This window comes from Dioscorea cayenensis, chromosome 19 (genome assembly GCF_009730915.1).
Source record: "Dioscorea cayenensis subsp. rotundata cultivar TDr96_F1 chromosome 19, TDr96_F1_v2_PseudoChromosome.rev07_lg8_w22 25.fasta, whole genome shotgun sequence".
NCBI classification, from domain to species: domain Eukaryota; kingdom Viridiplantae; phylum Streptophyta; class Magnoliopsida; order Dioscoreales; family Dioscoreaceae; genus Dioscorea; species Dioscorea cayenensis.
Window position 1 is genome coordinate 22,665,390 of NC_052489.1, and position 12,803 is coordinate 22,678,192.

Genomic DNA, 12,803 nt, shown 5'->3' on the forward strand with positions numbered 1-12,803 from the left:
ATGTTTTGACAGCTCATTTGCTTATTTGGAGATGACAACAAGCACTACAAGAAATAAGGTGGATAGCGTTGGGAAAAATCTGCCGTTATAAGTCTCATTTTAGCCTTAATAACCCTATAGCTGTGGATATCCAATTAGTCGCTAAATCCTTAGTCACTATATGTTTTTTTGGGACAAATGTACACTTTTGCCGCTATCCCATCCATTAAGTTTGGAGCTACACAATTATCTGTAAAGGTGGAAAATTTTGCTGTTATAAATTTTTATAGCGACGAAACATTTTTGCCGTTATAAGTTTTATAGATTTGTTTAGTATCTCTATAGCGGCAAAATCTGTCGTTATAAACCTAAATTGAGTAGATGCTTTAATAACTAATTAAATCTGTTTCCAATAAAGACGAACAAAAATATATAACAATACATATATTTGAGACAAAAATTTACAAACCACAAAATTTGCCTGCAAAATTTCTTAACTTAGACATTTGAAGGTTTGAAAGAACAAATAAACAAATATTTTCAATCATATCTGGCAACAAATGCAACAAGAAAAGTTACAAAATATATAACATCACAAATGGTTTGGACTGGAAATCCCAGTAGTGTCCTTGAGTGTCTTCTGAGCACTCCAGTACACTGCAGTAGCTATTTCAAATGTTGCAATCTACATTTCATAACAAAAAAATTAACAATTGAGCAGACATTGGTGAAAATATGGCTAAAAACATCAATGAATTAATGAAAATAAAACAGGATTATACAGAAAAAAACATCTTTATTTCCATCATGTAGTAATTTTTTCCATAATTTTGTACTTAGATTATAAATGGCCAGAGTTGACTCATACAACCTACTAGCATTTGCAAACACCATCAGTGTTTCCAGTAGATGCAAGGTTTGCCTCCAAGTCGAGGCAATTTTTGAAAAATGAGAGATTTGGATGAGGTAAAACTAGAACTCTGTATGTCAGCAAAACAATACGTGTTTTAGCAACAAAAGAAAAAAAAGTCAGAATTATAGGTAAATCCTCACTGCAAAAAAATATTTGATGTTATGGCATGCCAGTGACACTATAAGACTCGTTTTTGAACATACATAAAGCTAGAGAGTAGGCAGAGATTTTGACTTTTTCCAAAGAAGGTTGATGTGAGACATTTCAAATGAGAACTTGTCTTCATAAATATAACATAATAAGCAACTAAAAATAAACAACCATAAGAAGAGTATTCAGATGAGATACTCTTCCCCATCCACCAAGGCAATAAACTCCATACAAGATTGCATCAGATGTGACCAATTCAGGTGCATTAGATGTAATAGCTTTTGCTCATTAAAACACTCCATACAAGATTGCAGAATGTCTTTCCTGGTGAAAGCTACTTTAACTGTTGCTTGTGTTGGTTTCTTTATCAACTGTAAAATAGATTTTCCACCGATTAATTATGACATATCACAACCATTAGATTGTTTATCTGGTGAATTCATTTGTGAATATAGTGACATCACAAGTAAACATTTATGCACACACACACACACCATTGACATATTCTCATCTGCAAATTGCTTTATTAGTGTCTATGACATGTTTGGCTGTCAACCTAATTTTCAATTTGCCATTCGTTATGTATAACGTACCTGCTTGTGAATGACCCAACATGTTTTGTGCCCCCTTGTTCAGTGCTCACAAAGCTGGTTTTTTTTATCATCCTGCTCCATCACCCAACTACCGCTCATCATCCCCAAGCATCTCTTGCCAAGAGTTCACAGATCCATTATACCTCAGATTACATAATATTATGGCAGCTATCATTTGAATTTCAACAATTGATTACCTTAAAAGATGCCTGACTTCCTATGATCATCAACAACATCAAACATCATCATTTGAAAAAGACTGGATTTTTACCAACAATGCTCAGAACTTCAACATATATTATATGAATCGAAGATTAAGCATTTAAAGTTGGTTGGAGTTGAAAAATGGGATACTGAGAAGATGGCACTTACTTTACCCATGATGCTTCCTTTATCCACAGCAACTTCACTCTTGTAATCTCCTCTACTTGCCTTTAAATTAATCCAATTTGTGTGCAAAGGCAAAAAAGTATATTAAAAGTTTAGGCAAAAAGTTTTATGTGATCTTCAATCGAGGTCGGAGTCAGAGACACTCCTAATCACATGGATATAAAATAATGCTTGATCTTCTTCTTATTTGGTTCCTGCCTCTATTATATAGTAGATTGATAAAGCAAAGAGTCCAACACCAACTAGAACTTTATTTATTTATTATTAATTTTCATTGCTCCTGTATGCTCTGGGAAAATTAAAACGAAACACAACTATATGCTCACTTGAAGGAAACAAGGTCCAACATTGGCTCTTCTCATATTCTTTCCAAATTTATCATGGGCAAATTCAACAAATCAAAGTCCTCCAATCACAATCACGTAAGCATTACAAAATCACAACATAAATTGAACTCTCAGCTCAACTATCTACTTTCACAAATCAACCATCAACCATGCAAAACATGAATTCTCTATTTTTCTTTCTTCTTTTTTTTTCCTCAATAGTAATTTGACTCTATTGCATGGAAATGGTCTCAAAAAATCATAGTCCTCCCATCACATAATCATCACAAATTCATAATATCAATAAAATTCTCAGAAAATATACATACATACACAAATCCCCAAACATATTTTATATTTTTTCTACTCCAATGATAAATTGGGAGGGAATGATCAAACCCTCAATCTAGTGCATAAGAATCAAGTTTCTTAACCACTTTGCTATTACCACAGTGGCTTCAAGCAAAAAGTATGAAACATGATTTTTTTTCACCAAATTTTCTCGCAAACATAATTCAAACCAATAGCATGGATAATTGCAACAAGTAAGAGTCTCCCAATTACAGAAACATCACAACAACATGAATAAAATTCTCAATAAAAATATCTACTTCCACATTCAAACATCAACCTTGCAAATTTAAAAAAAAACATAATAACCATTTTTTCCTCACTGTAACAATCCATATCGGTAAAAAAAGAAATAAAAAAAGCAGACGGGAGAGCTTACCGGGCTCAACTAAAGCAGAGATAAAAAATGTAACAAAAACCACTCACCAGGCTCAACAAAAGCAGAGATCACCCAAATCAAATAGAAACCCTGAAATCACCAACCTGAGGAAGAAAACCAAAAAAAGTCACAAAAAAACTCTAATAATCAGTAAAACAATATCAATACTACCAGGTTGATAAACATCAACCATATCAACTTTCACATTCATTTCTTTTTCCTTCCATATATATTTCTCTCTTTCCACCTATGAAAGTAAAGATAAAAAATAATATCAGCAACAAAGGAAAGGACTTCACTTAAGTAATTTATTATACAAGCTACATGCATCTACCGACCTGCTACCACCTGTAGTTTTTCCAATGATATCCGGCATTGGTCCACCTCTGACTTGGATTTTTCCAGCTGTTCAGCCAGCAACAAAAAAGCTTTGGATGATTGTATACTCTTGACATTCACCAAAGTCTTATGGGAAAACATCAACAAATGGCACAATTATAGCTTGAATACAAGTAAATTTAAGCAGGAGCAGTTTAATAATGAAGTTAAAATCGAAACACAAACAAAATAGTAAAGCAAACCTATACATTGGTTAGCTTGTTCAGTATATCTATTCTTTCCTTATGTAGACTCTTTAATTTCTACCAACCAGCTAGAAACTAATTCTTGTTCAAGAGTAAAATTAAGTCATTAGCAGTTACTCTACTCTATGCTATCAATGACATTTGAGGCTCATCAAAGACAACCTTCAACTCATTAAACGTAAACTCCATATCTTGCAACTCTTTTGTTTATCTCTGATCTTATCTCCACCAGCTTGTTTATATCCTAGAGCTTGAAAAAGAAAAGGTGCTCCTTGAACACCATCTCTTTGTGCCTTCAGAATTGACAATTTACTGTTGCTTTCTTCCAACTCCGCAATAGTTTTTGCAAGTTCCTCTACACAAGATCACCAAAAGAGCAGTCCATAAAAATTTTACAATGATTGTGGTCAAAGCTAACTACTAAAGTTCATTATTTACAAACATAAAGCCATTAAAGAATCTTAAAAGCTTCTAATGCGTGGTTAAACTTTGGAAGCATAGTCTTACTAAGTCAAATGCTCACCTGACAACCATTTATGCTCAGCCTTCTTTTTCACATTAATATCTCGATGGCTTCGGACTTTATCTGCTAACAGTTGATGTCTTAAATGAAGATCGTCACTGGCTACTTGGAAGTTCTTAACTATCATCTGTAGATCACTAGTTGTCTTCTGCAAATGTTGACCAAGCTCTGTGAAACACCAAACAAGACAATGGAAGACTTAGAACACCGTAATTGGATTAATAATAACCAGGGCACAACTGAAATCTGAAATATTTACCATGTTCTTGTAAAGTCAGAATGAGAGCTGTAGCAAGTTTATCATTAACTTTCCAGATGCCATTAATTGAAGGCGTAATATTTCTTACTACATTTTTTGCTGCTACCTGTCTTGTCTGGATATCATCTTCCATAACAATAGGAGACACATGATCTGAGCAACTTTCAGTGGCACCATTTTCCACGAGTCTGCTAAAAAAATCAGCCTCCACAGGGCAAGATGAACCATTTGAATAAGAACTTAAATCTAAATATGAGAACTCTTGGTGCAACACCCAAGTAATGCAGAAAGGATTAGAACATAAAGAAAATAGTAAGATAGAACTTAACTCAGAAAATGTCAAATGTCTTTTTAATAATGATATAGAAGTGGTTTTATCTTTCTTGTAGTTGATTGCTTTTCTTCGGCTCATAGTTGATTTTCACACTAATAAATATTGTTTAGCACATCACTTTGTTGCATTGTTTTTAGGACACTCCTTGATCAAGTACATATATCTTCAAGAATGAAAATCAACTTAGTTTATCAAAACAAACTGCCCATGAAGTTTCTTATTGATTAACATGCAATGTTTCATTATTGGAATTGATTTTGCTTGAATAAAGACTTAAACTTCAATTTCAAAATTTATAGGCAAAGTTAAGTGCGCACACACACACACACACACCATTTCCCACTCTTATTGACATCAAATTCTAAAAGATGAAATAAAGCCTTGCTTAATAATAAATTGGTTTGATGAGTGTGTCAAACATCCAAATTAAAACACATGAATCGTGTACCTTGATTCAAAAGCCGGCTACAAAATGGCGGAACTTGGGCAAATGGTCCCAATTTTTGTCTCTCGGCAAGTAGTCCAGCTAATATTTGACACCATTTAACTGAATATGTAAATCTAAACTTGTAAAAGAATCAACTTCAAAGATTATTTAATATTTTACATCAATGCACAATGCACAAACATGCAACTCTAGAAGTACCAAACTAGAAAAATAAACTATGAATTAAAACAATATTCTATAAATGACAATGAGTAGTAAACAACTTTATTAATTCGCATAACCCGAAAATGATGTGAAGGTGCTCAAAATGTTTGGCTAATATGCCTTGAGTTAGATCTTATTAATCGATGAAATAACAGTGGTATTCATTGACATGACAAGGCGAAGCTCTCTCTAGGATGATATAAAATCAAATTAGGAATGACTTTGAGCTTCCTGCTCCAACTAAAACATTACCCCCTCGACATTCTTAGCACGTCGATTCCCTGGCCAAGAATCAAATAAATCAGTCTTCATAAACCATAAATAGTAACTCACCCAGACCAAATGGCACAAATATGCCCAAAGTTTCAAGTAATAACGAACCATATAAGAAACAAATATCTCGAGCAACATTGGATCTTAATGTAATATTATAAATTTGGCCACAAACGCTGCATATCCTCATAAAAATTATAAATTTGGCCACAAATGCTGCAAAAAAGCACAATTTATCATACAGATTACATAAGTTAGAGATGTCATAGTAGGTGCTCAAAACTCAAATGCAATACATATATATATATATACAATCAATTCATTATCATTGAGAGCAATGTGATGACCCAGGTACTCCCTCAAGTGCTCTCATTTCTATTCATTCATGACCTCTTTATTCTAAACTTCAATAAAAAAAAGAAAAGAAAAACAAAAAAGCATGACAACAATTGTTTCTCAGACCCTGTGCAACTGAGATGAACATGAAGGAAAATCACAGCATGTACATAAATTAACTATGGGGTTTATTCCAAAAATAAACAAATAAAATAAATAAATTATATCCAATTTTCACTATTTCTTAAATCATAATCATATATAAGTAAAAATTGGGACCACAAACTTGACTGGGCCATGAACCATCAATCAAGAAAACCGAACCGATCAAGAAACCGAGAGAGATGAGAAGAGACACACCATGGGGAGAGTGAGGAGAGAATCTCCGGTAAGCGAGAATACACTAGTTTGCTACATCTTGAAAACAAGCAAGCAATCATTAAAAGTAACACTAGTTTATTCATCAAAACATATAACATAATCTGGAAGAGCAGAATACTTGATGATGGCAAGTGATTGGTTTTATAAAGAATACATAGACATTTCATAGTATGTGTAAATTTAGATATAGACAAGCATAGCATAGATTAAAAGAAAAAAGTCTAACACTAGATTTCAGGAAGTTCTTTGACGGGGAAATTAACAATGAGATATATGGCAAAAAAGATGACACAAAATGGAACAGTATAAAAAAAAATCAAGAAAACTCAGAAGGCAAGTAAATAGTTTTATGAAGAATGAGTACCTAGGGATTTCATAGTGTATATGAGTCTAGGCATATTTGGAAACAGGTAGGTCTGGCATTAGATTTTAGTAAGCAAGCAGTCATCCGGGGAAGTAACAACCGAGTTAGCATAGCAAAAACAATCACATGAAAAGGAAAAGCTTTGAAATTAAACAAAAAACTAAGGTAAGTGAATAATGTCATGAAGAATACCTGGAGACTAGATAGTGTATACGATTGTAGGTAACTATGCAAACAAATTATTCGGAGAGCTACTACCCTGATGATGGCGTAATTGGCGGAGTGGGGGAAGGGAGGGCGGCGATGATGGATGCCGAGGCGGTAGCTGTGCTAGTGGAGATAATGAAGAAGGGGATGGATGAGGAATGGTGCACGGTGGCAATGTATGGGATGAGTAGAGGGAGTGGACGGAGGTTTAGAGGGTTGGCGATGGAGGTGGGGGCAGAGAAGGTGGTGGAGAGGGAGGGAAGGACGGAGGCGGTGAAGGAGATGGGGAAGAGGGTGTTGAGAGTAATGAGAGGGCCGATGGAGATGGAGTTGGGGAGAAGTGTGAGTTCTGAGAATATAAAGGTTTTAAAAAAAAAAAATTAAGAAGGGGTTGAAATGTGAGAGTGTGAATTTAAATTAAGAAGTGGTTGAAATGCGAGAGTGTGAAGGGGTTGAAATGTGAGAGTGTGAATTTAAAAAAAAAAAAAATTAAGAAGTGGTTGAAATGCGAGAGTGTGAATTGGTGTGGGGGAATGTGTTTTTTGGTTTAGGTTAGTAGTTTAAGAACTTGTTCGGTTTTTTTCTTTTAAATGTCAAAAGATGACATTCTTTTAAAAATTGAATTAAAATATGGGGAAATACCCAAAAATCCCTGAAAAGTTTGGGTAATACTTCATGACGACGATTTTATTCCCCAACACTTGTCTAAATGCGTCATCATTCGTAGGAAGGTACGCCGATGATCTGGGGTGACTTGGGCATTACGCCTAGGTGTATGCTACTCACAAGAGGTTGATGGAAGACATCCCTGTGACAGCCGCCCGTGTCCAACTTCACTGTAAAGGAAAGTGCACTAGTGTAGGGTATTTGAAAGGTTGCTCTATTGGTCTGATTATTTGGTTTTATGAAGTGACGAGCAGTGTCAAGAAACAAAGATTAGGCTAGAAATCCCGTATAATGTGTTATGGGGAGTCCAGTTTCATAAAGACACCGTCTATCGAGCCGCTGCTAAATGCTGAACTCAATCAAAAAGAAAAAAGGTAAGTTAATCCTATTGATGTCTAAAATGATTGGTAAATGGATAAATGAGTTATTTCCCATGTATTACAATGCTATACTATATATAGTACTCGATTCTTGTGTATAATATTGTGTTCATGTGTAGAATATCATATTACTTGTGTATAAAATAACTTTAATGTGTATATTTTATCGTTTTCTATGTATATTATAGAATTACTGTGTATAATATGCTAACGTTGCGATGTTTTATGTTTACTTAGCTGTTCTCTGAGCTTCTGCTAGCTAATGACGACGAGAATGTGTTAGTTGGTAATGTTAAGCATACCCAGAAGTAAACCCCTGTCAAATCGTCTGAACCGGGCTACTCTACAAGGAAGTCTCGACAACCAACCAGGCCCCCAACCGCTAGGAAAAAGCCAAATGTTGAGCCAACAAAGAAGCAAGGCCAGGATAAATCCCTCCCAACCACCTCTGAGGAAATTCATCGCCGATAGTCATCGGTTAGAGGCCTGAGGAGGTGAGGTGAGGTGATGATGAAATGCGGCGGTTATTGCAAAAAGTATTAACAGAGTTCTGTGACATGTGAGCTCGTATAAATAAGCGTGATCATGAAGATGCAAAGCGAAAGTGGGCTGAGTCACGGTCACTCCTCTGAATTCGGTACCCCCTGTGATGGCAAAGATATCGGTCGCCCTCCTTCATCAGGACCGTCTCCTAGTTCTGTCACTAGGTTTAAAAGGGTAGCACGATCTTGGAGAGGCCCTTTTGAGCAGTACAATACGAAGTATACAGGCAATGCAGAAATCCCTACACAGCATGACGAAGCTGCTTGCGAGGATGTTCATGTTCTACTAATAACTACGCAAGAACAAGAGCCAGTAGCTGCAGCCCAAGTCCTTGCAACTGATCACTCCATTCGAAGTGATGAAATTCCAATTCCTGAGGCCGGTATGGATGACATTCCGTCTTATGTCTCGCTTCCTGAGGTGGACACGGATGAAATTCCATCTCATGGCCCGTCTCTTGAGGCCCCAGTGGCCGCTTAGATCCTGGAAACAGCAGAAGATACTCCCCACAAGACACACATCAAAGCAGTTATCTCCGAAAAGAGTTCCACCGAAATGAGCCCCTGTGAAAAAGACACAGCCAAAGCAGGTTCAGGCGAAAAGAGCCCCACCAAAAAAGCCTCCAACAAAGAGAGCTCCAAGGATTAGGGACTCACTACAAAAGAACAAACCTGTTTAAAAACATATATTATACTTGGTAAAACAATTAACAAGATATATTACATAGTTACCCTATATTATACTTGGTAAAACAATATAATACACAGAAAAACATATATATTACACGGAAACACATATTCATATACAACATATAACTAACATGATCGAGTCCACCATTCTTGTAACTGGTAGATGGCGTGCCTCTTTAATCCAAGTATTAAAGGATTTTGTCAAGTTGGAGTACATCTTGCACCATCGTATTCCTTTAAATAAAAAGTTTGACCAATGATCAACGTCAGACTTATTCATCAACCAAGCGTGTGCGTCGGCCGATAGACATGCAAGTTCACAAACTGCATCATTGAACTCTTTCGAGGTATATGTGTACTCAATTTTCATGATTACTGCCCAGCATTGCATTCGCAAAGGTTTACTGAGGCTAGAGTTGGTCTTCATGAAGTTCACCTCCAAATGTCATAGGAAATAACCATGTGGTGATGAGGGGAAGACTCGTGCAATAGCATTGACCAGATCCTTGGGATCGATATGATATGAATGATATAATTTTATCATAGTTAACCTGATTGTACAAGGCCTCCCCAAGAGTAGCAAGAAACCAAGTCCAATTTTCATCAGTTTCGTTGTCGATGATAGCAAATGCTACATAGAACAGACCATCGATGCCATCTTTCACTGTTGCCCCTAGCAAAATCCCACCATACTTGGCAAGCAAATGAGTTCCATCAATAAAAAGTAATGGCCTGCAAATATGCTTGAACCCCAACAAAGAAGCCCCATATGAAAAAAAACACGCTTAAACCGCAAGCCATCATTGTCAATGTTGACAATGCTACCGGGATTTATCTCGAATACTTTATCTGCATACGATAAAAGCAAATCATAGCTACTATCCTCGCTACCATGAATCACTGATCTGGCAACCTCCTTCCTTATCCAAACACGCTTGTATGATAGACGATCACCGTGGGTACGCAATATGTCTTTATGTATATCATCAGCTCTGTACAATGATGTTTCTTTCAATTTATGTATGACATGTTCGGAAACCCACTTCTTGCTTCCTTTTGGATGTGCTAGTACCAATTCCTCCACCACAAATGTGAGTTGCTAGCATTGTCTTCAATCAGAACACGTCATGAGTTCCCTCTTTAGAAGCATGCACTCGCCATTGGCATTCCGGAGCAGCGCTTCTTACAGTCACCTGGATTTTGTCATTTTTTATAAATGTAAAGTCAAAATTTTTCCATATAGCTATGCTTCGTAGGTAATCTTTAAAGTGATCTACATTCTCAAACCATTGGCCTACTTTTAAAGTGGAACCATCATGTGTATCGGTACACCCGGTAATTCTGAGCACCCCAAAAGAATTATGTTGGGAGAGAATACTATCGCCATTGGGGTTCATACTGTCTAATAAGGACTCTCTGCGTTGAAAAAAATTGCAAAATACACAAGAATCAATAATAATACACACAAAACAAATATTCTACATAGGAAACAAATATTATATATAGGAAACAAATATTCTACATAGGAAACATATATCATACACGAGAAATCAGAATAAGAAACAGGAAGCTGGTAGAGTTTACGAAAACCATGAATAATACACAGTAAGTTATATTAATACACATGAAATGATTGTCATTTACAATACTAAGATCTACAATACAGAAACACATAAAAAACAAGTAACCAGCAATAGCAGTGATTTTTGTATTATGAGCGATCAAGGAGGCCGAGTTTCCATCTGCAGATACACTCACTTCCTCGATGATGATGCCCACGACAAATTTGTTGAAACTATGGTATATATGACATATGCATTGAAAATCTGTGTTAGACTCAGTTGGGCAAGCGTTTTGTATGTGTCAGGCGTTACGAACTTTACTCTCACTTGAGAAACATTTAGGGTACAACGCGCACATATCTCACCCATAACTAACTCCCATGAACTTAAGACGGTGAATTGAAGCACGAGTCCTTCTCCTTTGTATCGCGCCATGGCGGAAAATGTTTCCATTGTTGAATCTACATCCACGAAAGAAAGACAAAAGTGAAGAAGCTTGTTATATTCCTAACGCAAAAGCACACAAAATAATACAAAGAAGAAGAAGAAGAAGAAGAAGAAGAAGAAGAAGAAGAAGATGATGATGATGATGATGTAGGATCGAAAAATATACGTCTGGCATCATGTCTGTGAAGAAGACACCAGACGATATGTCGAAGAACAAATATCATATTTGTTTCATGGGTCCTTTCATTCCTAATTGAGACAAGCCTCTATTATTAATTACCCCAGACAATGTCTTGGGAACCTCCGATTAAGTGCTCAAGCACAAGCAAAAGCAAAATATTTGCGAATTATAAATCTTGTTATTTTATTATATAAACATATTTATTACATCACTTATATATATATATATATATATCTTATATCATTGCCGCTGCCTGTGCTTCATCATCGCTTTGCATGCTTCATTGAAGTCTTGAAATAAATATTTCATGATCGCCTTAATTTTTTTTATAATTTTTTTTGTTGCCGTTTTTGAAATGGATAAGTCACCACTGCCTGTGCCTTATCATCGCGTTGTATGCTTTGTTGCCGCCTCAAAACATATAAATTTTGTCGCTGCCTCAAGATAAGCATGAGTATTCTTATTGTTTCCTTGGGATGAGTGTGAATATATATATTTCGGGATATATATATATATATATATATATCTATATTCAACCTATTCATACCCATGTGCATGGTACGTGGGCCTTTTTTTTATTATTATTTTCATTAATTTTTTTTATCATATATGCATGTGTGTTTCTTTCATGGTGGGCCCATGCCGTTTGGATATATTTTTTATTTTAAAATGGCCACAAATGCATAAATTATTTATTTTTGGATTTTCACATGCAAATCACCTGACTTTGTTTCACATGGCACATGCTTCTTTTTTCATTAATACCCATGCATACTTCTCATTCTTCATTCCCTTTATATATCATGATCTAACCAAGGTTGTCAGACCCGGCCCGGGCAATGACCCGGCTAAGCCCAGGGGTCAGGGGTCAATGGGTTCGACCGGGTCGAACCGGGGTCAATAATTAAATATAAAAAATATTATAATAATTAATAATGAGCAAATTTAATATTAAACCCATAATTATATTATAAAACCTACTCAAATTTGATATTTAAATTGATAAATGACCTTATATACTGATGAGAGTTTTCTAATTATGTCATTTATTTTTTTACATTTTTTAAATATTTATAAATTTAATATATTAATATATAATTATCGAGCTTCTCTCGGTGTTATTTATTTATTTATTTGTTTATTTGTTGCTTTTGTTAAAATAAATAAAAATAATTCACTAATTCTTATATCTCAATTGAGTTTTTTATTTTGTTTTTAAATTTTTCTTATATTTTTTTATTTAATTAGAATACTTTTAATTTTATATTTTTTTATAATAAAAATTACACTCATTTATTATTTTTATTTTTCTTAATAAATTAAATTTTTTTAGAAAAGTAT

At 35.1% G+C, this 12,803-nt stretch overlaps 1 protein-coding gene across 31 annotated transcripts; it reads right to left on the reverse strand.

The window, feature by feature from the left end:
• Window positions 1-461: 461 nt before the first annotated feature.
• Window positions 462-7,345, reverse strand: LOC120283811 (E3 ubiquitin-protein ligase BRE1-like 1). 31 transcript variants are annotated; one of them, XR_005543374.1, is made up of 7 exons: window positions 4,448-7,345; window positions 4,189-4,356; window positions 3,420-4,020; window positions 3,129-3,328; window positions 2,008-2,067; window positions 1,833-1,852; window positions 679-1,749 (listed from the first exon to the last, which is right to left on the reverse strand). XR_005543374.1 is itself a non-coding variant. In XM_039290557.1 (4 exons), exons 1-3 carry the CDS (start codon window positions 4,857-4,859, stop codon window positions 3,830-3,832), a joined length of 771 nt encoding a protein of 256 aa, XP_039146491.1. In that variant the 5' UTR covers window positions 4,860-7,345; the 3' UTR covers window positions 2,917-3,185; window positions 3,828-3,829. The 31 variants fall into 31 exon arrangements, 2 of the variants coding, with proteins under 2 accessions (XP_039146491.1, XP_039146489.1); XR_005543384.1 differs by lacking the exons at window positions 679-1,749; window positions 1,833-1,852; window positions 2,008-2,067 and adding an exon at window positions 462-664 and having other exon boundaries at window positions 3,129-3,185; window positions 3,272-3,328; XR_005543383.1 differs by lacking the exons at window positions 679-1,749; window positions 1,833-1,852; window positions 2,008-2,067 and adding an exon at window positions 462-664 and having other exon boundaries at window positions 3,129-3,185; window positions 3,253-3,328.
• Between the last annotated feature and the right edge of the window lie 5,458 nt (window positions 7,346-12,803).